The 27401-nt window shown below is 44.3% G+C and overlaps 2 protein-coding genes across 4 annotated transcripts; one reads left to right on the forward strand and one right to left on the reverse strand.

Moving 5' to 3' along the window:
* Positions 1-3626: 3626 nt before the first annotated feature.
* On the forward strand, positions 3627-22783 carry vwa10.2 (von Willebrand factor A domain containing 10, tandem duplicate 2). Its single transcript, XM_048996300.1, has 17 exons — positions 3627-3725; positions 4478-4713; positions 5707-6000; positions 6449-6542; positions 13821-13949; positions 14741-14927; positions 15630-15784; positions 16137-16249; positions 17249-17365; positions 17824-18042; positions 18642-18774; positions 19171-19317; positions 20462-20554; positions 20725-20996; positions 21085-21218; positions 21317-21473; positions 21609-22783. The coding sequence occupies exons 2-17, from the start codon at positions 4510-4512 to the stop codon at positions 22062-22064; spliced, it is 2904 nt and encodes a 967-aa protein (XP_048852257.1). The 5' UTR covers positions 3627-3725; positions 4478-4509; the 3' UTR covers positions 22065-22783.
* Positions 22784-23790: 1007 nt separating this feature from the next.
* LOC125720652 (zinc finger protein 774-like) lies at positions 23791-25941 on the reverse strand. 3 transcript variants are annotated; one of them, XM_048996366.1, is made up of 2 exons: positions 24953-25941; positions 23791-24863 (listed from the first exon to the last, which is right to left on the reverse strand). In XM_048996366.1, exons 1-2 carry the CDS (start codon positions 25230-25232, stop codon positions 23878-23880), a joined length of 1266 nt encoding a protein of 421 aa, XP_048852323.1. In that variant the 5' UTR covers positions 25233-25941; the 3' UTR covers positions 23791-23877. The 3 variants fall into 3 exon arrangements, with proteins under 3 accessions (XP_048852323.1, XP_048852322.1, XP_048852321.1); XM_048996365.1 differs by having other exon boundaries at positions 23791-24875; XM_048996364.1 differs by having other exon boundaries at positions 23791-24881.
* Positions 25942-27401: the final 1460 nt, after the last annotated feature.

A 27401-nucleotide genomic window follows, 5' to 3' on the forward strand; every position in this document is an offset into this window, starting at 1 on the left:
TCAGAAGCCATAAACAGTGTTGGGGAAGCTATTTATAAATGGTAGCTTTTCAAGCTACAAGCTACTTATGATTACAAATTGCGAAGTTACAGCCAAGCTACTGTTTTAATATACAGTAGTAGTTAGCTATAGTACAAGTCACAGAGAAAAAGTAAACTACCTCAAAACTATTTCATCTGGTAATGCTTCATATTTGTGCTGTATGATATTCTTAAAGCAAATTAAGAAAATGTGAAACATGATGTTAAAAGTTGAAGTTGAAATGAAAATCTATATCTTTAACAATGTTAAAATCACAATAAGGTCTCAAAACACGTTCTGTATTTGATGTAAAGCAAGATACTTAACAACTGCTGCATGAAAATTAGAAGGGTTATGAAAAAAACAGATTTTTTTCGCCTGACACGGTACAGCTAGAAAAATCTACTCTCAGGCATAAGGGACATTGTGGGATGGATGCAACAAGGAAGAGGTGAAAAGTTACCATCATTAGGGGTGTGGTGATTCTGGTAGCTCTGGTAAAACTAGTATTGGTGTAATGCCATGCACACTACAGGGTCTTGCAAAAGTATTCACCCTGTGTTGAAATACCAGGTTTTTGTGGTGTAAAAAAACTGAGACCACGTCAAATCATTTCAAAACTTTTACCACCTTTAATGTGAGCTATAACCTCCATCCATTTTCCAAACCGCTTATCCTACTGGGTCGCGGGGGGTCCGGAGCCTATTCCGGGCATGAGGCAGGGAACAACCTAGGATGGGGGGCCAGCCCATCGCAGGGCACACTCACACACCATTCACTCTCACATGCACACCTACGGGCAATTTAACAAGACCAATTAGCCTCAGCATGTCTTTGGAAGGAAACCGGGGTACCCGGAGGAAACCCCACGACAACATGGGGAGGACATGCAAACTCCACACACATGTGACCCAGGCGGAGACTAGAACCCAGGTCCCAGAAGTGTGAGGCAACAGTGCTAACCACTGCACTACCATGGCCCCGAGATAAGCTGTACAATTCAACTGAAAACAAACACATCTGTTGGACGAAAAAATAAAAGATAAAATGTACAATAAATATAATAAATAACTGTACATACAAAATGTTCACCTACGCAATTGTTAGGCCTGGTCAGCTGCCATGAGGGCATAATCCAAACCAAGGTGGTTAAAACCAACCACCGAACGCGAGAGACAATCAGCCACTATGTTGTGTTTGCCAGCGACATGATGGATGTCTGTGGTGAACTCATAAATAAACACCAGCTGACGCTGCTGACAGGCAGACCAAGGGTCTGAAATCTTGCTCATTGCAGCCACCAATGGCTTGTGATCTACGAAAGCAGTGAACGGACGTACTTCTAACAGGAAGCGGAAATGGAACACAGTTAAGTACAGACCAAGTAGCTCACGGTCAAAAGTGCTGTATTTGCGCTCATTGGAGCATAACTAGCAACTGAAAAAGGCCAGCCGTTGCCATTCGCCATTAACTAGCTGCTCGTGTACTGCGCCAACAGTAACATCTGAAGCATCTGTAGTGACGGCAATGGGAGCATCCGGCAAATGGTGGGCAAGCAAGGTAGCATCCACCAAGGCCTGTTTAGCAGTACGGAACGCCTGACACCGCTCTGCAGTCCAGTCAACCACTGCCTTAGATGGAACGCCCCTGAGTGCAGAGTACAGGGGAAACATAATGCGGGCAGCCCCAGGGATGAAACGGCGGTAAAATTTAACCGTTCCAAGAAACTCCTGCAAAGATTTGACCGTGACTGGTCTTTGGAAATCTCGGACCCCCTCCACGGTAAAGCGGTGACCAAGGAACTCAACAGAAGAGACACCAAACTGACACTTGCTAAAATTCAAAAGCACAAGCAAACAATGCCTGGAGTTGCCTCAAATGCTCATCCGAAGTGTTGCTAGCAACCAAGATGTCAGCCAAATAAACAAGTAGAAAAGGCACGTCCCGCTCAACGCTGTCCGTTAAACGCTGGAAAGTTTGAGCTGTGTTCTTTAGCCCAAAAGGCATCCTGGGAAACTCAAACAGCTGACGGTGTCGTCTTGCGTGATGCTCCGGACTGGCGAACTGAGCTTCAGCCTGCGTGCCTGCGTGAACCACACAATGTCATTTTCATGCCAGAACTCCGGGAGCTTTAAAACCACAGCCTTAGCCGTCATGCTGAAAGAAATCTCCTCGAAAACGTACGAAGAGAAGTCGGGGGCACCAATGTGGCGAGGGGAGAAAAGACAGGAGACAGCTTCTTCTCATGAAAGAGAATGAAAACTTTATTAATAACAAAAAAAAGGAAAAAATATCCGGTTGCCGCTAAAGCATAAAAAACTCTGGAAGAAGAACGTAACTTCAAAATAAGAGCACATCTGCCCTTGGAATTCTGAGCAACTAAGAACCCGTTACAAGTTACTTTAATAGCTACAGCGTTTTAAAAGTAGCTGCGCTACTCATAAGCTACTGAAAAAAAGTACATAAAACAGTAACGTTGCTGATTTTAGTTAGCTACTCCCACACACTGGCCATAAGGAAATCATTCATTACTTTGATTAAAGCTGTTTCTGTGCTATGGTTTGGTCTAAAGCCAGATTGGTGTAATTCATTAGGATTATCTTTCTGGAGGAAAGAAGACAGCTGACGAACAATAACTTTTCCAGGGTCTTTGAAATGAAAGGAATTTTTGAGATATTGTGTCTTAGACCCTCCCCCTATTGATACATTAGGTTTTCGTGATGTAAAAAGATGAGACCATGTTAAATCATTTTAAAACTTTTTCCAAATTTAATGTGACCGGTAACCTGTATAATTCAATAGAAAATCAAACAAATCTGTTGGGGGGAAAAATAAAGATAAAAAACATAGAATAAGCAGAATGGATAAATATTCACCCAGTTAAAATAATATTTTGTTGAAGCACTATTACAGCTTCTTGTCTTTTTGGATAGGAGTCTATCAGCATGACACATCTTCACTGGGCAATATTTGCCCACTCTTCCATGCAAGCTCTCCAAGTGTCAGATTGTGAGGGCATCATCTGATCAGTTCCAAACTTTGCTAGCACACTTAGAGTATACCAATTCCTTAGCTACAAAATAACGAGTGATACCGGCAAACAAGTGACTTTATTTTGCCCGTTGCCTGATAGTTAAACTCATGTTCTCAGTGGTTAGACATCATTATTTGTTCTCCTTTGCAAGCACACACACACACACACACACACACACATAGGGGTAAACATATCTTTATGGGGACCGCTCATTCGTTTCTATGGGAAAAATGTTAACGCTAACTATGACAACCTTAACTCCCACCCAGCCCTAACCATAACCATAAGTAACCAAGCAAAATACAAGAGTTTTTGCCTTTTTAGTTTTTTCATTGCAGTGACAGATTTTTATTAAATTCAATTTTCCCATATGGGGACCAGGAAACCGGTATTCATCACGTTGTGGGAACATTGTGTCCCCATAAGGTAAGGTATACCTGCTCATACACGCACACACACACACATAGGGACTCTCATATACAGGTAGATACATGGACCAGACCACTCCCATAGCCACTTCTAACTTCCTTAAACAACCCCCATAAGCTGGTGTTAAAAAAGAAACCAACTATTTATAAGGACACATATTCCTGTAAGTGCAGATGTTTGCCTAGAGACACATCGAAGCTTCGTCTGATTCTCATTCTCAGAACTCGATCTCCGCCCACAGGTGAGTGTTTCTTTAATAGATAACAGTGTTGCTTGAAATAGTGAAACGGAATTTATCAGAATGGTTTAACAAAAGAGTATTTCAGTTTTCAGTATGTAGAATATGGATCTATACAATTCTGTTCCATGTTCAAATGTGCAATTCATGTGGAATTCAATATTACATTGACCACCGAACTCTAAATTCTTGTGCGTATCTCCCAGAGTTATTTTTACAAAAGAGAGAGACAAAGGAGAAGATAACATAAGTATTATACCTATAACTAATAACTATAAATTACATCTATATTTGACATGACATTCATACAAACAAGGCTTGTAAGGACCAAACGAGACCTTTTTATGCCTATACTTTTGTGTAAAAACAAAAATCTGTCATTGGTTCTCCATTCATTTAAGCATTTAAAGTGTGTCAGCAGCATACTAAAGACAGAAGAAGCTATTAGTGCAGCAGTTATGTACAGTAGTACAGTCAAAAATTTTGCCTTTTAGTCTAAAGTTAATGAATATAAAGGTAACATTTACAGCTACAATGTATGAAATATAATAACAGGTGCCTGAGTAACTGCAGAACAACATTAACTAATCCCAGCAGAAAGTGCCAGTCATATACCTAAATATACCTCACCCCATCTATCTATACCTATGTAATAGACCTATGTAAAGAAAATATTTTGGCTTTAATCATTCATCAGTTTGAAACATCTCAACAAATGCTTCCTGTTAACCCTGAGTTTGTGAACATTTTAACAGAGATACTGTTAGTCTTTTCATTTGGAAGAGTTATGCCGAAAATGGCCGGCTCTCGATGGCTGCCCATCGCCGCTCTCTCTGTCATACTGTGTGGTGGGGTCCACACATTCAAGCCATTCACATTCGACCAAAGGCAAATCTCTCATGGGGATATCACTGAGACGGCCATCCTGCGTAAGACCGCAGAGGTGTGCCGTGACCTGGCGCAGAAGGAGGGGAGACCCTTCAGCCTGACGGTGAGTTTGCCATACAAAAACTGCAGTAGTTACAAGGGACTGTGGCCGAAGGGCTCTGAAATAGTACTAGTTTTGGTTAGTGTTGAATATTCAGCACACCCCAGAGTTAAATACTGACAATAATGAACAGAGTGACGATAAGTATGAAGCGACTACAAAATCAAGTATTCACACAGTATTATGGAAAAAAATCTACATAGCCCTGGCAAACAAGAATAACCTGTTTCCACTGTTGCCATACAATTTTGGTTTCGTTTTCTGAGACCATCACTGGCACATATAATTAGTAAATGCTGTCTTTGGTCTTGGTTACTCAGTAACTAAAAATCTCAGCAAGACCAGGGATTATTTGCTATTCATACCACAGCACCACTGAATTCTTAAATCTGATTAATCAAAAGCATGATGATTAATTTTCTTTCGCACACGCACAGTGCCAGTCAGGTGAATTACAGTAGTAAGTCAATGTGCAATTTAAATCTTTACTCTAACTATGTAAGGGTTAATTCATGCCAAGAACCACCCAATACTTTTAGCTACACATTTGGTTTGCACATTTGTATCTGAAGACAACATTTTCATCTTTCGCGAAACAAAAATGTATGAGATCATCCACAAATAAGTTTGTGATAAGTTTGCATGGATACTTTATCCCAAACTTTTCTTTACTGTCATTTACTGTGAATGAAATGATCTTGGCAATGGGCAGTTTTCAAATGCATAACGATGGTTTGGCTTATATCTAACCAAGATGTTTAATCATTGGTGGAAGAAAGTAGTTCTACTAAGTTCTACTTAATGTGGAAATAGGGTCTTTGGGTACAAATGTGTAATCTAAATGTGTAGTGACCATAGTATTTGTGTGATAATGCACTCCGATCCTGTTGTTTCAAAATGTTAAATGCATAGCTTGTCAACCCTTACATAAAGGGATATAAAGGTAGATTTATATTGCATTGAATGGCATGTGATTTTCTACACTTTGTGTTGCAGATTGACAACAGATTGTCAGCATCTGCGGTTCAGGCAGCCTGTTCCCCAGACAGTGACCCCTCCCTGCTGTCAAGCATTAAGTTTAAAGCTGCTATCATGGAGGTGTATGTGAACAACTGGAGTGTGGACCTCAGTTTACATTTCTTTGATGCAGAGTATCATTTTGACAATGAAAAATTTGTAGAAGGTCGGAATCTTATCACCCAGGGCAGGAGTATCGTTAAAAATAGTGTGAAAGAGGAGAGCTTTTTATCAGCAAGAGTAACACTGGGAAAAATATGTCACACCTTGCAGGTGAGCCACAATGTTTCCTGTTTATACTACTATAGCTTATCGATAAGATTAGATTAGATAAAACTTTGTTTGTCTTTGGGGGAATTATTGAGCAAGACGTGGGTCTCAAAGAACAAGATTAAAACAGTAAAGCTTAAAATACCATATATAAAGTAAGCTTCAATGACAAAAAACAGATTTAAAAAATGATGTATGTAAAATAAGGTACCATTTTCCATAGGCGTAGTAAAGTAAAACGGTACCATAAATGATTATTATTCTGTCTTTCAGTTTGTATGTGCATTGTATAAGATTACAGATTTCAGTACGTATTTTTGAATTGTAGCCTTTGATTTTCATGTCCATTGTATTCGTGAGACATGAACAAAATCATTGACATCCACACCGTATAGTTCTTGGTGCCTGTAGGTAAGGGCACAGTTCCAGCATCCTTATTTGCTCTTTTCAGGATTTCTACAGTCACAGTAACTGGATAGAACTGAAAAATCAAGTCCCATTCAGCACCCTGATCAAGCCGGACGTCAACTTCATAAACCTTGCAGGTGACTGGTGTAATGATCGCGTGTCGGGTGAGCGAGCAGGGAGCGGGGAATCAGGAGTGGGCAGAATTCCAAAACACAGGGTTTATTAAGGGAGAACCACAAACATCAAAAAAATTTTGATTGGGATTGCCTCGAGAGGCCACTTATGTTTATGGGCGTGGCTCTCAGGGGGCAATCATGTTTATGGGCGTGGCCCTCAGGGGGCAATCATGTTTATGGGCGTGGCCCTCAGGGGGCAATCATATTTATGGATGTGGTCCCCAGGGACCAATCATATTTATGGATGTGGTCCCCAGGGACCAATCATATTTATGGATGTGGCCACACCACACCCTATCTCTTCTATGGTTCCACTTAGAAAATAAAACAATTTCTTTTGTTATTTTAATGTGGGGTGGCAACAGGTTTGGTCATTTATTTACCAGGGTGTATTCTGCATGGGGGTGGGGGGGGGGCAATACTTGGGATGCTGGCTGGGTCTGGTATAAAATGTCCTGATAACTTTAAAGTAGCACATAGATGGATGTTATTTTAGTGATGTCCAGAACAGCAGCTCAGATTTGAGTAGTCCAAAGCCTCCTGCTGCCTCCTCCATGAGGTCAGAGCTGGTTCCCAGCACTGAGGCTGCCTTCCTGAGGAGCCTCTTCAGTTCATTGATGTCTCCTGGCTTCTTGCCGCTGCCCAGGATGGCTGCTGCCACCATTCACCCAGAGAAAATCCCTAGCATTGCATATTCTCCAATGGACCTGAGACTTATTGGGGAAGACAGCTGGCCCTGGCCTTTCCACTAGAGGGCGCCACGACTGCAGCCCAGCCTAGTCGATCATCCAGAAGTCTCCTAGGTCTAAGTTTTTGTAGGTCTGCAGTAGCTCAAAGATCTCAGAATGAGACAGAGTGAGTGCTCCATATTTCTGTAGCTGACATTATTTGAGCTGGGCCATAAAGGGAAATTTCTAGGCAGGGGGGCATTTTATTGTGGGCCACTCTGTCACAGATTAACCCACCGGTTTAACTTTGATTGGGAAAATCCTACAGTCACAAAACTTATATCTGTTACTGATATTTGTCCCTTATTTATACTGCAGAAATTAATTTGAGGCAGGCCATAAGGAAATGTAAATTAAATGTGTATTAACACTTTTGCTAAATCAGGGTATTCTCATACAATACATTCTTTAAAAATCAGTTTTGGTGTAAACAACAATTGTGGTGTAGCAACGGAAGACAGAGATTTCAAAACTTGTCAGAAAAACACTACAAATAATTTGTTTATTTATTTGCTGCGACAGTTGTGAGCAGTGGTTTCATGTTAGCTGTGTTCAATATCCTCCAGTGGACAAAGATTACTTGTGTTGAGCTAATATTGGCCTGCTGCTAGGCATTCGAAGACAAGTATACATGCCATCCTCTTCCAATCCCCTCCCCCATTCCCAATCAAAGAAAGGGCTCAATATTTCCGGTGAATTTTTTTGTCCCCCTATGAAAGCTGTGAACATGTAACTAGTGCACCATAGTGCACCAACACAGCTGATTCTTAGTAGTGGAACATACTTACTCGTTTTGGTAGTTGCTGGGCTCGACAATTTTCGGGAAAATATATAATCGCGATTTTTCTGACAGATATTGCAATTTGATTGGCAATATTTTCAAACTTCAGTTTAATATTCAGTGTGTGATATATCTCAATCATATGACACAGCATTACTGCATTAGATACTATCAAAATATTAACTGTAATATTTTCTAGTGTATGTGTTGTGACCGTGTGCAGGGCAAGCGAGCAGGGAGAGGGGAAATCAGGATCGGGCACACGGAGATCCAAAAACGGGGTTTACTAAAAGCAGAACACAACTACATGGTAAAACAAGCCTTAAACACAGACTAAATAGACAGGACTATTCAAAACTAACAGAAAACAGCTGGTCACAATCGGGGTAGAGCACGTGGTTAATGAGGGGGAGTGGCACACAAGAGGATCGTACGAGCAGGTCATGACAGTAAGAATGAGAACTTCAACATTTGAATCGCTTCCAATATATATTTATTACCTTTTATAACCCTTGTGTATATACCTCAGGTCCTCAGTGATCCAGTATATACATATTTAGATATCAAGCCATAGGTTACCGTATCTGTGCAAACTTTTATTGAATACCTCATTCCTGAACATTAAGAACAGTTTCTAATGAAACTGCACGTTTTACATGTGATTCGGTTTGGACGCTGTTCCCAGATTATTCCACATACTCTTCATCCGCAACAATTTACTACAATAACTACAAAACAAAATAGAAGAAAATAGATATTTTATGGTTATGTTTAGTGTTGTTTAGTGCCAGGGCTAGCGACCCAAATGCGGTAAAGTGATTGTATTTCTACGTATGCATTTTAAGCGCTGGTTTGCTTTTTTACCCTTAGAAACGCGTTTCCGGAAAGTCCCATGTACGAACAGGTACATGACAGAGAACAGTCAAACATAATAATAAAAATAAAACAATTCTAGTAAGAAAAAAAACAATAGGGGTCCTGCAGCTGCATGGACCCCTAATAATTATGGAGTGATTATTATCAGAATTAGGACATCATCCAGCATGAGAAGTATTTCCGGCAAAAAAGAAAATGATGAAAATACAATCTCCACTTTGTCATTTAGTTTTTAAATTCTATGTGCAAAAATCCAGTCAAAATGAAGTAACCCTGCAATGGAACTTCTTTTCAGTTAACTATTTGTTTCTTTGTTTTGTTTTTTAAATGTGATTTTAACATTTTTTATATATATTCTTCTGCCTTTTGCCTTGCATCTGAAATGTGCCACATAAATAAACTTGCCTTTCCATTTGCATTTTAACTTTCCTAGCAAGGACCTTACCTGGCATTGAGTGTCGTGACTGACGCGAAACGGACCGGGGAAGCAGGCAAGGAGAGCACGATAGGGGTAAATAAAAAGGTTTAGTGGTTCAACAGAGCGCGAAAAACAATGACCGGACTGGGGAAAACATACCTAACACAGACCAAATACATTGAACTAATGACAGTAACAGGAAATAGTGGGTGAACGCGGGGAATCCACATGGGATTAATGAGGGGGCGTGCACACAGGAGGATCAGATGAGCGGGTCATGACAGAACCCCCCCCCCCAAGGCGCACACACCGGACACACCCAGGGAAGCGAAAAACGAGACGGGACCGGGACAGGACCTGGGGAAAACAAAACCAAGAACAGTAACCGGACACAGGGAACAAGACCGACACACAAAACAGGCACAAAGACACCAACTCAGACAGAAAACGACAAACCACAGAGAACGCAGACAGACACAGGGGGATCAAAAATGGGAACACAGAACCCAAGGAGGAAGATGACGACGGGACAAAAGGACCAGGAGGGAATGGAGGAACAAAAGGACCAGGAGTGAACATGGGAGGCCAGACAGGAAAGGTCAAGGGGCAAAGGGGAACCCGAGAGAGCCACAGCAGGCGACGGGCGGCACCCGGAGAGGCCGCAGGAGACAGGGAGGCAGGAGCAGGAGGGGACCACAAAGGGGGCAAGGAGACAGGTGGAGGAGTCGAGAAGGAAGTCGGTGGGGGCACCAGGGGAGGCGAGGAGGAAGTCGGAGGGGAGTCCGATGCAGGCGAGGAGGGAGGCCGACCCGCGGCAGGCAATGGCGCAGCTGGCGAAGGCACAGCCAACCAACGAGTCGGAGAAGGGGGACCCGCAGGTGACCGAGGAGTCGAAGCCGGGGAGCACGCAGGCGACTGACCAGGCACCGGAGGTGGGACCGAGGATGGCCGATGAGGCGTCGCAGGGGTACCTGGAGGTGACTGCCGAGCAGGAGCCAACGGACCCACAGGCGCCCCCCCGAGCCCCAGCCAAGGCAAGCAAGGGCGAGCCAGGGGCAGGGCAGGCAGGACATGACCTCAGCATCAGTGCCCTCTCCCCTTTCGGGAGACTGAAAGGCGAGGGCCTGGTTGGGAAAAGGAGTCACATGGGAAGTCATTGGGGATGTCAGGGAGATCCCTCATGGGTCCTATTCGAGCTCCTCCTCCTTCTCCACTAAGGGAGGAGGAGCGATGGTCCAGCAGTCAAGGACCTCCGCGGGGACAGAGGCCAAGGGAGCAGGGTAAGGAAATAGGATGGGCAGACCCTGGGCCAGGACCTCAGGCGTGGGTGGAGCCTGGGTTGAAGCGTGAGGTGCGGGTGGAGCCGGGACCACGGGCGGTGCAGGAGGCAGAGGCGTGACCTCAGGGGGTGCTGCAGGGGTCTGCACCAGTAAGGACCTTCAGGACTGGCAGGTCAGGCAGTCTGGGCAGCACAGACAGGTCAGGCGTTGGCAGGAAAGGAGGGTCAGGCACTCCGGGCAGCACAGGCAGGTCAGGCACAGGAACCACGGAGGGCGAAGCTGCAGGCACAGGAACCACAGGGGACGAAGTTGCAGGAAGCACAGGAACCATGCTGGGCAAAGCTGCAGAGGCTTGAGCATTGACAGTGAGCTCTGCCCAGTCCAGGGACTGGGGAACCCATGTGATAGAGTCCAAAATGGACCTGGCCCCTTTAAGGGCCAGGCGCGTTCTGGGAAAGGGGCAAGCTGCTGATCCTGGCAGCAAAGCGGCAGGCAGCTGCTGTGAAGCAGCAACAGTAACGTCTGAAGCAAACACCACCAGATTAAGCACCAGGAGGGAGTCTTCCTGGCACGCAGCAGGGCAGGCAGCGGAGATTGAGATGCCCCTAAGAAGACCTCCAGAGCATCCTCCCGTTTTCGGCTCTTCCGCCTCTTTATCCTCCTGCTCACTGCTGCTGGTGACAGAGTCTGGGGCACTTCTGGTAGCTCAGTGAACAAACCATATAGCCAGCCACTGTCATCAGCCACCTACTTCATATTAGCCACCGCCACTCCATTTCTCAGGTGCCGAATGTTTTCGCGCACCTCCCCCGACAGGTGCGCGTCTCCGGGCAGGGACATCTCTTCAAGGGTGTCCCTCGTCCAAAGCGCGATGGCCTACAGCACGGGATCTCCCCTTACCTCCGGTTGCTTGAGCCAATAAATCACCTCGTCACTCAGACTGAGGTATTCTGCCTCAGTCAGGCAAGGCTTCTTCTCTCAGAGTCCAGTCATTCTGTCGTGACTGATGCGGAACGGACCAGGGAAGCAGGCAAGGAGAGCAGGATAAGGGTAAATAAAAGCATTTAATGATTAAACGGAGCATGAAAGACAAACAGACTTCAATGACCGGACTGGGGAAACCATGTGTAACGTGGACCAAATACATTGAACTAATGACAGCAACAGTAAGCAGCTGGTGAACACGGGGAATCCGCATGGGGTTAATGAGGGGGCGTGGCACACAGGAGGATCAGACGAGTGGGTCATGACACTGAGAGCAGTGTTATCTCCCTTTAGTTGCCGCAATCCAGGTGATCACCCATCCCTTTCCAGATAGGGACTACAAGTCCCATTTTCCAGTCAGTTTACATGACATCCATCCATCCATCCATTTTCCAAACCGCTTATCCTACTGGGTCGGGGGGGGGGTCCGGAGCCTAGTTTGCATGACATCTGGTTCCCAAATGTTAGCAAAGATTGCCTGCAATGGCAGGAGGTCAGCATTGCCACCAGCCTAGAGACATTCACCCCTTGATACCGCAGATCCTTGTGGCCTTCCCTACCCCTATCTGATTCACCACCTGTGCAATCTCAGTGAGCTTGGGTGGTTCACAGCTGATCAGAAGATCAGCCTCGGGAATCGTACACCTTGGAGATATTCTTCAGGGTCCATTTCTGTACCTTAAAATTGACAATTACCTACAGCTAAGGGCAAAATTGGCAGCCCCAGTGACAAGGAAATGTACAAATTTATAGCTTTTTTCAGAGAATGTGCATGAGTAGAAAGTTAAACTGCAAATGGTATTATCTCATTTACTCATTTTTGGCCAGAGACTTCCCTCCATCTCAGTGGAGTTTGTATTTTCAATTTATTATTACCATTTTCATTTTCTTTTTTTTTTTGCAGGAAATACCCCCCATACTGGACATTGTCCTTCTCATTGTATTTATTTTTTAACATATGGACAAGTTCACATGAAAGAGGGAACACTGAGCCAGGGTTTGGAAATAAATCTAAGGAATCAGAACAATCTAAATACATAGACTAATGCACAGACCAATTATACAAAATAAGAAGTATAGAAATTACCTGTTGATGCTAATCGAGAATATTGTACAGATTAAAGATACTATAGGTCTTAACCGCTTTCTGATTTCGCGTCATATTTATAGTTATAATATTGTTTAATTTCGTCCTCCTCGTTGTCTCCAGTCGCGTGAGCATAGATGATGAGTTAACTTTCTTCCAGGCGCCACCTGCTGGTACAGCAATTAACTTCACATTTATAGATTTTTCAGCCGGTGGACACAAAATCCTCAAATAAATTGGCGCCAAGTCACGAATGTGACGTGATCCACACATGCGCAAATGTAATGCGATCTACAGATAGACATAACGTAATCCATAAACTTGCTAAATCCATTTCACGTGAACATGTCGCTTTTTGACTCCACTTTCTCCTTATGGTCCAACTCAAAATAATTCCTGAAGCATCCATATATCAGTACAAATAGCAGTTACTGGTTTATTTCGACAGTTGTGATTGGTGGTTTCACATAAGGTGTGTTCAACATCCTCCAGGGGACAAGGTATACTCGTGCCCAACATGCATGTGATTGTCATGTTGGCCCACTGCCAATATAGTGGTTTCTTAGCTTTTTCCAGTTTAAGGGCGGTCATGTACAGTACGATGCACATACACTGGATTCTCGTGTAGTTGCTGCTCTTGTGAACAAACTACGTTGCCTTTGGCAGCTCTAACATCAGTAATGTGCCGCACATATTTATCTTGACGTTGAGCATAGTGACGCTGAAGACTGTACTTTTTCATGACAGAGATGAGCTGTGAGCAGGCCAAACACCGTGGCATAACTCTGCATTTAACGAAAACATAAATTCCATCTTAAGTGTCAACCTTTCACTTTGCCATTTTGTTAATGCTAGCCTAACGTTTTATTCCAGCTCACGATTATCTGCTGTCACTGCAAGAATTTGGGGTCCCAAACTGCTCCTATCAGTCAGGCATGATGATGTTCTCGTATAACTTTAAAAGTATTTTTATTTAGTTTGTTTTTTTAAATATACTTTGAAAATGTATGCAGAGGGTGTTCCATAGCTGCTCTAGAGGCATTATGACTGTCCGCTTATCGAGTGCTCTGCTATTTCGTTTGCAGACAAGAACACGGCGACATGCACGGACTGTATAGGTGGCAACTGCGAGAACAACATCCTCCCAGAGATTCTGAGTGCAAAGACGTTAACTTCTGGGTACTTTGATGTGTTTAGCGGCAAGAAACCACCAGGCAAGTTTCTCAAAATATCAAACACATCTATAAAAAATGAAAGTATCTAAAAGTACAAAAAAACCCAAATATAAATGAAAACGTGAAAACAAAGTGAAAACACTCCCCATACAACAGACAATGACCAGGATTTGGATCACAGTGGATCCCAGTTTTCTGCATCCATTACAGGATATTTTATATGAGATTTCTTATGATTCCCTGGAACATAAACTTGCCATTAATTCTCAGCCACAACAGAAAGATCTATTTGCCTAAAAAACCTGGAGCAGCATAACTTTGGAAGCTTCTCCAAATGTCTCCCAATCAAACTGCACCATCCTCATTTGTATGTGAAGCTGGCACAGCAGACAGCAGCAGAGTGGGGGCTTTTCCAGGGCTGTGGGCTGTCTTACTGGTTACCAGTAAACAGCTCAGTTCCATAGGCACTACAAAAAAAAAGCCAGGCACACACATACACCGTACCATAAATTAAATTATGGAACATTTAGTGTTTTTATAGTAATAGTCTTGCTGTATTTCCCAGAATGTACCTCTTTCGTTGGAACATTTTTGTGTGCAGATGTTAATGTGTTGTCTGATAGGTTGTGCCACTCCTGACCTCTGTCACTTACTGCATGTGCATACATGTGATGGCAGTGAATATTGCCATAGTAACAGACACAGGCTGCACCACAGCAGTGTCCGAGGGGCATCATGCAAGACAGAAACCCAAACATGCTGTCAATCCCACAACCTTGCTTTACTCACCTTCGACTTGCACTGTTTCCCTTCTTATATTCTGTCTGTAGGAAAGTGCAGTCATGGTGGGTTTTTTGACCGAACCAGCAAACAGAAACCCTTAGGTGGGATCAGCAAAGATACTACAGACTCAGACCATGGCAATCGACATGTGGATGCTGCCAATGTTGCAATTAACGCCACCATGGAGCTTCTGGAAGACATCCGGGGAGCCATTGGAGATATCAACTTCCTACGGTACAAATGTGTCAGAACCAGAGCAAGGCGAAGCGACCCACTTCTCAGTGATGACACAGGCTAATTCACACCCTCTTTAGTGACAGCACAGGGTAATTCACCTGCTCTTCAGTGATGACACAGGCTGATTCACCTGCTCTTCAGTGACGACACAGGCTGATTCACACACCCTGCAATAATGGCACGGGCTGATTCATCTGCTCTTCAGTGACAGCACAGACTGATTCACACCCTCTTCAGTAGTGATGCAGGCTAATCCACACGCTCTTTTGTGACGGCACAGGCTGATTCACCTGCTCTTCAAAAATGACACCTGCTGATTCACACGCTCTTCAGTAACAGCACGGACTGATTCACTTGCTCTTCAGTGATGGCACGGCTGGTTCATGCAATCTTCAGTGACAGTACATGCTGATTCACACAATCTTCAGTGACAGTATAGGCCGATTCACATGCTCTTCAGTGATACCAAAGGCTGATTCAGCCACTCTTTAGTAACTCCATAGACTGATTTTTGCGCACTCTTCAGTGACGCCACTGGCTGATCCACATGCTCTTCAATGACGCCACTGGCTGATCCACATGCTCTTCAGTGACGCCACTGGCTGATCCACATGCTCTTCAGTGACGCCACTGGCTGATCCACTTGCTCTTCATTGATGACACTGGCTGATTTTCATGCTCTTTCACTTTCTCCCTCAGGTTGATGGGCATCACACACTCCTCAGTGCTGGCTTTTGTGATTGACACCACTGGCAGCATGTTCGATGACATTGAGGAGGCCAAGCGTGTGGCGTTCTCCATCATCGACAGCAAGCAGGCCTCCGCGTACATCCTTGTGCCCTTTAATGACCCTGGTGTGTGGTCTCTTCCTGTCCAGCGTATAAACTGGTTTTACCCCTAAGACCCCAGAATATGGACTGCAAACAATTTACTTCAAATCTTTCTATATTTAGTTTTTCTTCTGAAAAAGCTGTAGTTATAATAATAATAATAGATTGTGTAGTGTTATTCCAGTTTTTGTATTGTTTTATGACAAATTAGCTAAAAAATTTATGTCCTGAAACAGGAGTATATGGATACTGTTCATTTAGGGTCAGTGTCACCTGTACTGGATCTGAGCCGCTCCTTCCCCTGGTCACACTAATGCAGACATGAGCATTTGACAAAATCATACAATCATCCCATCACCATCCATTGTCTTTGCAGAATTTGGGCCATTAACAAGGACAACAGATGCGGATCTTTTTAAGCAAAGAATTACAGCGCTTGGGGCAAGTGGTGGAGGTGATGAACCAGAGATGTGTCTGTCAGGACTCCAGGTATCTTTAGTGTCTGAAAGCGAATAGGATCCAAGAACGGGGGCATTGCAGTGGTCAAACAAAAAGTTTGTTTCAGTTTATGGAGATCAGGTGTCCCCAGAGAGAGCGATAGAGAAAAAGGAGAGGGAAAAGAAACTAAAGTACAATGTACACAAACAGCGGTAGTGGAGAGCTGAAGAGCTAGCTGGGAGCCTCAGTTAGGGTTAGGGTGTAACAAACCTGTGTCTGCTCTTCCCCACAGCCTCTCCTGAATGGCTTATATGCACCGATTGGCAAAACTGGTAGGCAAGTACTCATTCACCTTTAAACATTGATACGTGCGACAATCAATTGTTTTAAGGGCGCAAATGCATACGTATTTTATGTGTGTCTACACTGATATGACAGGAGATTATCAGGTTTTTTTTACCATTATATGCTAATTCATACTTCATTTGCAGTATAAAGGTTAGAATGCACGGTAATTTCTTGTCGTATCAGTGCAAACGCACATAAAATACGTACGCATTTGCGCCGTTACAACAATCGACTGCCGCACGTATCGCTTTTAAAGGTGAATGCGTACTTGTGTAACAGTTATGTCGACCCCTGCTTATATACCACTCAGGGGTGAGTGTTTCTGAACTGTTCTGATGTAGTAATTAATGGCACTACCTCTGTAGATAAAGTGGAACAATCTCCTTGCATGTGACTCATTCAGCTGTACAGCATATTTGTCCTGTCAGGCGGCCATGTGACCTGATCTGCCGTACAGCATATCTGTCCTGTCAATTAGTTGTATGGTTCATTAAATCAGACAGTCAGCAACCCAGCATACAACTTGGTCTAACTGACAGACAGATTGGATCATACAAGAACAATATTAACAATAAACAAAGAAAGATATTAACCTTATATACCATGTAAAGCATTTTGTATATGCTTTACGCTTTTTCAGTTTATCTCACAGTCATTTGCTCCTCTTCTCCTTCCCCCACTTGCCTGCCCACCTCTGTCTAGCTGGCCCTTACAGGTGCTCCTCCCTCCTCAGAGATTTTTGTCTTCACGGATGCTTCCGCCAAAGATATCTACCTGAAGAGCACAGTGCTGTCACTGATGGAGAGCACAAAGTCAGTGGTGAGTGTGGATGAATTTACTCACAAGTAGCCACCGAGCTCAGTGACAAAGTTTCCCTGGTATTCCAGGAGTCCTGCTACATCATATCCATTGCATTCTACAGAATTTTCAATCTATCACATCAACACACTCAGATCTAGTGACTCCATGTGGTCTAAATCTGTCGCACTCACAGTCGCAGAACTATAAACTAGGCTAAACAGCACAAGACAGGGGAAGAAAAGCCTGAAATCACCCTTTACACATCTGTGATTTAAGCCCCTCTAGCCTGAACAGTGGTTACTCTCAAAGGAAGTCTGGTCATTAATTAAACCCCAAATCGTAACTGATTAGTCTTCAAATTATCAAAAAGATGCAAGATCCACTTAAGTATCCGTACCTGTTCCCTGTTTTCCTTTAACACAAATGAAATGTTCCTTATTAGCAAAAGCAGTTTTAAATCCTGTCTCTCTGTCCAGGTAACCTTCATGTTAACGAAAGTCTTCGGTGCCCGACGTCGAAGAAGCAACGACAACAATCAAGGGCAACAGCAGCAATTTTCCAGTCGAGTATCGTCGTCTGCCAGCCAGGAATACCAGCAATTGGCACAGGCATCGGGGGGGCTGGCTATACAGGCCAGCAAGGCCAACTTGCCCCAGGCCACCAGCATTATTCTGGACTCCACCACCTCTGCTCTGGTACATCTCCCTTCTAGTTTCATGTCTCCTCTCATAAACACCTCACATTATTTATTCAGCCTCATTTCTGATCTTATATAGAACAGATCAGTGATACAGATATTGATTCCTCGGGGGAAATTCCTTTTTTTGCATGCCGCGTCTTACTCTGCATGAGACACACAGACAGGTGACAGCAGGCTTTAGGGTCACAGCACAGGTTCAGTATGCAGCACCTATGGGGCTTGGGGTTAAGGGCTTTGCTCACAGGCTCAGACACATGTGACTATTCTGCCAAGGCTGGGGCTTGACCTGTCAACCTTCCAACTAAAACCACAGAGGCTTAGCCCACTGAGCCACACTATTGTTATTAAGCAGCCTTCCCAGATTTCTGTTTGCAGGATTTGCCTATTTACTGGTTCTCTCTCATTTGAATCACATGGCTTCAGGTTTCAAGTTTGTCATTTGTATTTTGCCCAGTAACATTCTTACTTTTTGAATCACATGACTTGCTGTATTAGTACTCCATTGGCCGTCTGTCCTTTGTGAATCACAACTTGCTATGTTAGTTTCCATCGTCATTTTCCAAAGCACTGCTCTGTAGCTGCCCCTTCCCCCAGGTCACCCTTTTCCAGGCTGTGAGGGACCCAGGGAAGGATGAAGAATTAATCTTCATGGTAGATCCATCTATCAGAAACATGACAGCTTACATCACAGGCAACAGTGTCACATACAGTATCCAGAATCCTTTAGGTGAGCTAACAACCCTGGACAATATATTTATAATGATATTTAAGCAATTTAGCCACATTAGCCTGTTTCTCTGTACTGTTATTTATTACAGGTAAGGTTACTTATGTTATTTACCCAAATCGTCGGAAACAAGAATAATACAGAGTGGTCAATTTTAAACCAGTTTAATATAACTGGATAAGCAGTTGGGGGAAGGATAGATGACAGACCATATAAAGGGATGGGGTTCATATCTAAATCAGCCTGTGTGTTTTTAAATAGTAAATGTAGATTACAAACTTTGAAGATAATTACATTCAGGGCCATACCTAAGTTAAGTGTAGATATGTTTATGGGTATTGCAATTTATTGTATGTATCAGATGGGGAGAGTGTATGTCACTGCTGTTTCCTCCAGGTGTCCTGCAGAGCAGTGCAGAACCAAATGGCCCCCTGGGGTCTATACAGGCAGTGGGGAACCTCAACAGGATTCAGCTCAACCAGCAGGAGGGATTATGGAAAATCCACATCAGTTCTACGCAGCCCTATCAACTGAAAGTCACAGGTAAGACCAACTCTCAGCTGTTTTCAAGGGAAATGACTGGTATACCTTTTTGTCAGAAAGTCACAGATAAGCCTTATCGTCAGAAAGTCACAGATAAGCCTTATCGTCAGAAACTCACAGATAAGCCTTATCGTGAGAAAGTCACCGATAAGCCTTATCGTCAGAAACTCACAGATAAGCCTTATCGTCAGAAAGTCACAGATAGGCCTTATCGTCAGAAAGTCACAGATAAGCCTTATCGTCAGAAAGTCACAGATAAGCCTTATCATCAGAAAGTCACAGATAAGCCTTATCGTCGGAAACTCACAGATAAGCCTTATCGTGAGAAAGTCACAGATAAGCCTTATCATCAGAAAGTCACCGATAAGCCTTATCGTCAGAAAGTCACAGATAAGCCTTATCGTCAGAAAGTCACAGATAAGCCTTATTGTCAGAAAGTCACAGATAAGCCTTATCGTCAGAAACTCAGATAAGCCTTATCGTGAGAAAGTCACAGATAAGCCTTATTGTCAGAAAGTCACCGATAAGCCTTATCGTCAGAAACTCACAGATAAGCCTTATCGTCAGAAAGTCACAGATAGGCCTTATCGTCAGAAAGTCACAGATAGGCCTTATCGTCAGAAAGTCACAGATAAGCCTTATCGTCAGAAAGTCACAGATAAGCCTTATCGTCAGAAAGTCACAGATAAGCCTTATCGTCAGAAACTCACAGATAAGCCTTATCGTGAGAAAGTCACAGATAAGCCTTATCATCAGAAAGTCACCGATAAGCCTTATCGTCAGAAACTCACAGATAAGCCTTATCGTCAGAAAGTCACAGATAGGCCTTATCGTCAGAAAGTCACAGATAAGCCTTATCATCAGAAAGTCACAGATAAGCCTTATCGTCGGAAACTCACAGATAAACCTTATCGTGAGAAAGTCACAGGTAAGCCTTATCGTCAGAAAGTCACAGATAAGCCTTATCGTCAGAAAGTCACAGATAAGCCTTATCGTCAGAAAGTCACAAATAAGCCTTATCGTCAGTCACAGGTAAGTCTTATTGTCAGAAAGTCATAGATAAGCCTTATCATTAGAAAGCCACAAGTAAATCTCTCCTTTTAAGGTATACATGCTTCACTCTGTGTGCATTTGGATTTTGCAGGTCGAAGCACAATTGACTTCATATTCACATTTTTTAATATATTAATGGATCCCCTAAAAGGAATGGAATTAAATGAAGGTCGTCCCCAAGTAGGTGAGAAACCTGCTAAAGAATCTGCAAGAATGGCTACAAAAACTAGTTTAAAGCATGATTCATCGCAAATTACTGGCAAACGGCACTTAAACGTCACATTTTAAGACCATGTAGTGTGAAAGAGCGTCCGCCACCAAATAAGTGTCACATTTGTCCTCTTTTCTTCTTAGGCAAAAACGCCACCTTGTTCCTCACAGTAACCAGTAACACTCCAGTAAGTGTCACAGAAGTGTTATTGGTGGAGGCATCAGGGGCCGGCCAGACGAACGGCACCTTACAGGACCTGGGCCTCGGGAGCTATCTAATGACAGTGGACACGATGCCAGAGGGTGTCTTTAACGTGCGAGTGACAGGGATGTTGGCCAGCTCCTCACGCTCTTCTGGCACGCTCTTCCAGCGGCAGTCAAACATTCAAATCAAGGCCTCGAATCTGATTGTCTCTGTGAGTGCATTCATTGTGTGGTCAAAGGTTAGTGTAAGAAACATACCTTGGAGGAATCGCATTGAATCTACTCGTCATTTCATTTCAGGTCCAGGGCACATCGAACCTGGAGCCCGGGGTGCCCATCACCATTCCTTTCACTGTACGATCCCCTGGGTCAAGCCCATTATACCTGATCAGTGTCCGTGATGATAAAAACTTTCTTCAGACATTCACCGGAACGTAAGAATGAAGTTTTGTTAATTATGATTGTTCGCTTGCTTTCACTTTTTATTGGTTCTAGTGTATTATGACACCTGGCTGTCTTGTTCCCCCTTCAGTCTGAAGCTGGTGAATGGCAGTGCCGAGGGCTCAGTGAATCTCATCGCTCCAGGGGACACACCGTCTGGCACTGATGTCACTGTGACCATCACAGCCCATTCTAGTGACAACAGTGATTCCAACTATGCAGTAGTACGACTCTCTGTCATCTCTAAGGTAACCAGGGTCCCCTAAAGGGTGTTGTGTCGAATGCAAGGACAACACTTGCACTGGGCCGCTGGAAAAAATTGAGCTAAACTTCACTCCAGACATGAGCCTTGTTTTGAGAAATGACCTTTCATCTCTGGCCAGGTTACAGACATCAACCCCCCAGTGTGCCAGGGCAACATGATGGGTAACTGTTCGGGGACCTGCAGCCTGTCCAGCTGGGAACTCTCAGCTAATGTGACCGACGTCAACGGCACGGGTGTCACTAGTGTGTCTGCCCGCGGGGGAAACGGCACCCTCAATAGCACCACCTTTGTGGGGGAGGGGGGCATCAATGTCACACAGGTGTTCTATAGTGCCTCTTGCTGTGCCCCTGATCTAGAGCTTGTAGTGGTGGATGCTGTGGGTAATGTGGGCAGATGTATATATTCTGTTAGGGCTCCCAGCACCGGAGCGGCTCCAAGCACCGGATCGGCTCCCAGCACCTCGGTTCTGCCCACTGTCCCTGTGACCCCCAGCAAAGGGGCCGCTTCTATGGCACCACATCTCTCAGTGTGGGCAAGCCTGCTGATCATCTTGAAGGCATTCATAGTCATGTGACAACAGCAATCCACAGACCTCATTGGGAGATGCAATTCAACCAATGAGAGCACCGCCACCATCTTTTACTCTTCTTCATGCAGTGTCACCCTGGTTACATTACTGCTCTTTAGCTTACGTATACCTTACTATATATACAGCATATATCTTTTAAATAACTGTCTTCTACCTTTACGCATTTACTCAAATGAAAAGCTGAAGAATGTCTAGAATTAATCTCTATCCTGTGGTCATTTGAAATCAGTGTCCGTGTCAATCTAGGGAAAACTATGTCTTGGTCTCATGGCCATTAATCTAGAGAGGATGATGGGGAAGAGGAACACAGGCACACAGCAAACATGCCGCTCTGACAGACGAGAGAGTTTTGTAAAGAAGGGGATCCGGTACGTGACCGACCACTGGGGTGAACATCTGCTCACATCTGCAGGGTGATGACTCACCATGAGCGAGACACAACAGACACACAGATTCCCAATTACCATCACTGAGACAATCCCCCCCCCCCCAACAGAGATATATCCAGGCTCCCCAATTATTATAACCGAGGCTTGTCAAGCTACTTTTTAATTCAAAACAGCCTTTTAGAACTATAATCTGAATGTACTTGAAATTAATGTTTTACTTAAAATTACTGATTATTTCTGTGATTTTTTTTGGTAACCAAATGAAGTCATGATTTTTATTATAACACCCAATAAACATGCACATTTTTTGCTGTATTAAGCATGCCCCAGCATTCTGTGCGCACTGTATGTACTGTGTGTCTGGGCTCAGGCATCCCCAGTTATTTTTCCCTGAGGGCCAGATTATATCAGCAACACAAAGCCAAGGACCACTGACCCTGCTATTGGACTGCAAGTCAGTAAAGCTGCCGCACTCTGATATTCCTCTGACCTCATGCTGCCCAGCGACAGTGTCGCTATTCCCATAATGCCGAGCCAACAGTAGCTGGTGCTTGTGGACCTGCTCGCCCAGCTCACCGGCAGCTTTTTGCCTGTCCTGTTATGAAGCTGTTCTCCATATATGCTGCTTCTCACTTTACATAAGAAAGAATGACTCCTTACAAGTTGCCTGTGCAGACAGTCAGTTTTACAGAGGACCCTTCACTGAAACTCATCTGTGTTGGTGTACACAGGCGCACTATCATAGTGAACAGTTAGTGGCCGTCGTAAGCGGTTACTTCACCTTCCTCTCACTAGCGGTAAGGAGTAGAACGTAAAAAGCTGCAGGTTGATATCCCACTAGGAGCCCCACTGAAAGACCATCGAGTGAAACACTGGGATTTACCCACAAGAAAAGAGACACAGAATCCAAAGTTAATTTAACCTTTAGTGACGCCCTGGATTCAGGCAGAATGCAAAACTGTCTCCAGCAGTGTGCAGGCAGCTTTGAAAAGGCTTATGGAGGACAGTCTCACTCACCATGTGGATTTTTTTCCCCACGATGCACTGCTCACCACTGCTTAACGGCCCCAAGAGTAAAGAGCTTCTGTTTCACAGTGATGCATTTGCTCACAGAAGGAGATCAAAGACACTCCAGGGAAATCTGCCTTACCTGGTCAAACGGGGCCCTCAGGGGCCAGCAGTAAAGACAGCCAATGATAACGCAGAAATGGCAAGGTAAGCAGGTCCAGGTTGAGGCATTCAGTTATCTAAACCATACGTAAACAATGTGGACCTCAGCGTCACACTAGAATTATCTCCTCAGGTTTAAGCTAGGAAAACCATTTGAAAAAAAAGTTATTTATTGATAATGATTTCATATTTACATGCTATATTACACAGTGAGTTAGCCTGCAATGGGCAGCTGCATTTCAGATATAAAACAGTCTGTCAGCAGCATGAATTCTCTGATGCCTCTTCAGATTGCTCTTCAGGGTAAACCTTTTGCCGCAGCTGGGGCAGCTGTACGGCCTTTCACCCGTGTGGACCCTACGGTGCGCTTTCAGATTGCTTAACTTGGAGAAGCACCTCCCACACTGGGCGCAGCTGAAGGGTCTTTCACCGGTGTGAGTCCTCTGGTGTTCCTTAAGATACGGTAAACGGGAAAAGCTCTTCCCACAACAGATACAACTAAATGGCTTTTCGACTGTGCAAGCCGTACGGGTCTCTGAGCTTGTCAGCGTCTGCCCGTTTTTATGGGGGGGACATCCATCCTTTTCTGGACTATTCGATGCTCCATGCGGCTGCCTCAATCGAAATCTCTCATTTCCCATTTTGTCAGCACTTGAGCTGATTAGCTGCATGGTATCTTGCGGAAGCGCTAAGCTAGAGATCTGCCTGCACACAGTCTCTGACTGGATCTGATCCCTCCATAGAGGCGCCATGTCTACTTCTTCTTTAACAGGCACTATGCTGGACAGCTCTGTCTCTGCTTTCACACTTACGCGGCGTTGTGAGGACCCCATCTTACTGGAACCTTCTGAAGGAGCTGACCAAGGCTCTTTGGTATGATCTCCTGGACTCTCTGCATCTTGTCTCGCCACATGAGACGACTCTAGTCCATCAGCATCCGAGTCACTGTCTCCTAGCTTAAAAGCAGTCCAGGAGACATCCTTGGAGTCCAGATCATGTGATGCCCCAGCACAGTGCAGCGCCCCCGGCTGGCCAAGCCTCATGCTGACGCCCTCATGGCCTGCCTGTGCGCCATCCTGCTCCCCACTCTCTCCCGCATACTGCTTGCCCCTCTGCTGATCTGTCACGCTGCCAGATGGTGTGTGTGTGTTCATCCTCTCACTGGAACTCGAATCCTCAACATGGAGCCTCATGTCAGCATGAAGAAGGCTGGCCTCTTCAGCTCCTGCAATACAAACTAAATCTGAAAGACCAATATTTACCGATTTCACTACACGATAGGCTATTAAAAGAGGAATCCAGCATGTCACTCACCATGGACAGCTACAGCTGGCCTGTACTCTGCCGGGGCTCCGCCTCCTCCAGCCCTGCCACATTCCACACACCGCGTCTTCCCGTCCGCCGCCCGCTCCCTGCGTTTGCCCTCATACCACCTCAGCCTCTGCCGCAGAGTCTCCGCTTCCTGGCGGCTCTGTGCCACTTCTGCCAGGAAGCTGTCCTCCACCAGCCTGGTGATCTCGCACACGGCCGCTTTCAGTACAGTCTCCATCACCCCACAGAGCTGGGACTGAAATGCTATGATTGTGTCTGACATGTTAGTTCCTTCTTCCACTGCTCTTTAAACTGGAACCCTCTCCACTGTGATTTCTTGGAGGATCTGGCTGCTTTCTGGCTGCTCACGCGAGGACACCAGCACCCTAACGCCAGACAGACTCACAGGGAACAGCTAAACATCTGGGAAACCAGACCTGTGAGATGTTTGCCAATTTGCAAAATGCTCGAATGACAGTAACAATGCATTGGATGGACGTGACAGAAGAGAAAAATCATTTGCCTTGACAAAATTATTGCATGTAGTTTTCAAAGTTTACAAACAGTTACTATTTGAAGATGCTGTGTTTGGAAGCTGAGGAGTTGCTTTCTAATTTTCATTCATGTTTACCGTGATTTGTTGTAGTCAGTAAGGAAAACGGCTCTCCGTGGATATATCCCGTGTTTCCGCAATCAATCGCGTTCCGAGCGACTCGCATGAGGAAAAAAGCCCTTCAAAGCATGTATCCGCCCCCTTAGATAAAGCGGCCTGCAAGCAGTCGGCCTGGATCAAAATTATAGCAGCTGCACCGACATCGGTTTCTGTACAGATAATCTGCAGCTGTGGAGTTACTGCATCTTAGTCAGAAAAAAACAGGGAGGTCAATCAGGAACTCCAAATCAAATCGTATTCGAAATTACGTTAAATAATAAACGAAGCATACCTGCCATTTCATCAGCAGCTGCTATAATTGTTGTTTTACGGTGGCCGCGCAGGACCAAATCACTCAAAACGCGTTGGAAAATACCAGTGAAAGTGTTTCACACGAAACAATATTTAAAAACTGAAGGAAAATGTTAGTCATAACTATAAAGATCAAGACAATCGGAGCAATTTAAATGTATCCTCATAACTGTTAAAATATTTTCATTTAGTGGGAGCCGTGGCAAACCAAAAGCTCTCAATTACTGCATTTATCCATTAATGTTTTCACGCAAGTGCAACTTTTAATTGCGGTATTTAATTTGAAAATTAAGTTACAACACTAGAGGTTCCATACATGAATGTAGTGGATATCAGTAGTGAAATGAAATTGCTGCTACAAAGGTAGAAGGTTAAAAAAATAAACATAAAGTAAGTTTGACACAATAAGTACTAAAAATAAACATCTAAAAAGAATATATAAATTAAAAGAAAATACGCTATAAAATTTTACGTGTAGGTTGCAGTTATATATTATCTTGTTTTTTTTTGTCAGTGGTGTTAATGATTCTGATGGCCTGAGTGTACCAGCTTCCCTCTCAGTCTGGGCCATAAGGCACCACAGAGGCCTGCCTGTGCGCAGCCACTGGAATGGGTCATGGTACAGGTGGTAATTATAAGTGTCTCTGATAATATTTAATGCCCTGGATCCATGTCGTTGGATGTAGATGTCCTGCAGGGCGGGTAGTTCTGTCCTGGTCATTCGCTCAGCGCTCTGTATTGCGCTCTGCAGGGCTCTGCGGTCCTCTGAGCTGCAGATACCCCACCAGGCAGTGATGCTCCTGGAAGGTTCCTGGAAATCCCACAGCAGTGCCTTAAGAGGTTCTCTGCAGCACAGAGGAGACTGTGAATTTCCTTAGCTGCCTCCGGTGATACAGTCGCTGTCTAGCTCTCTGCACCAGGGTGGATGTGTGGGTTGCCCAGGGCAGGTCCTCAGAGTTGTATGCTCTGATCTCCCTGTAGCTGCTGACCCTTTTCACTGGAATCCCAGTGAAAATCTTGAGGGGTGTGTACTTCTGCTGCTGCTTCTTCATGAAGTCCATGGCCCTCAGGTCCTGGCAGAGTTTAATGAGTCTTATGTCCAAGACCAGCCCATTTTTCTTTGTTTTGGGGGAACTTTCATAAATGATGCCACAGTTCAAGTCTTATTCTCCCAATAAATTTATTACTGACATTTCAAGAAGAAAATAAACAATAAACAGCATACTGAACTGCTCAAGCAGTCTGACTTTTTCAGTCCCTCCTGGTCTCTTTCTAAACATCCATTGTTTGAGAAACGTCCAGTGATCAGTTGTGGCACCTCAAACCACGCACTGCGCTCGCTCAGTTCTAAACGAGAAGCGGTCACACAGACATGAATACCGTATATTTCTCTGTGTGTGTGTGGGTGTGAATGCATGAGAAAATTTGCTGGTTAACATTCTGAAGCATCGTTATATAGTTTTGAAGATGTAAAAATAATTTTGTTTT

The sequence above is a fragment of the Brienomyrus brachyistius genome, chromosome 25, assembly GCF_023856365.1.
Source record: "Brienomyrus brachyistius isolate T26 chromosome 25, BBRACH_0.4, whole genome shotgun sequence".
Classification (NCBI taxonomy): Eukaryota; Metazoa; Chordata; class Actinopteri; order Osteoglossiformes; family Mormyridae; genus Brienomyrus; species Brienomyrus brachyistius.

Coding starts and splice junctions, on each gene's coding strand:
- vwa10.2 (XM_048996300.1), top strand. CDS start 4,510: ATGCCGAAAATGGCCGGCTCTCGATGGCTGCCCATCGCCGCTCTCTCT. Junction 19,318..20,461: donor CTATCAACTGAAAGTCACAG/GTAAGACCAACT, acceptor TGGATTTTGCAG/GTCGAAGCACAATTGACTTC. Junction 21,474..21,608: donor GACTCTCTGTCATCTCTAAG/GTAACCAGGGTC, acceptor ATCTCTGGCCAG/GTTACAGACATCAACCCCCC.
- LOC125720652 (XM_048996364.1), bottom strand. CDS start 25,232: ATGTCAGACACAATCATAGCATTTCAGTCCCAGCTCTGTGGGGTGATG. Junction 24,882..24,952: donor GCCAGCTGTAGCTGTCCATG/GTGAGTGACATG, acceptor TTGGTCTTTCAG/ATTTAGTTTGTATTGCAGGA.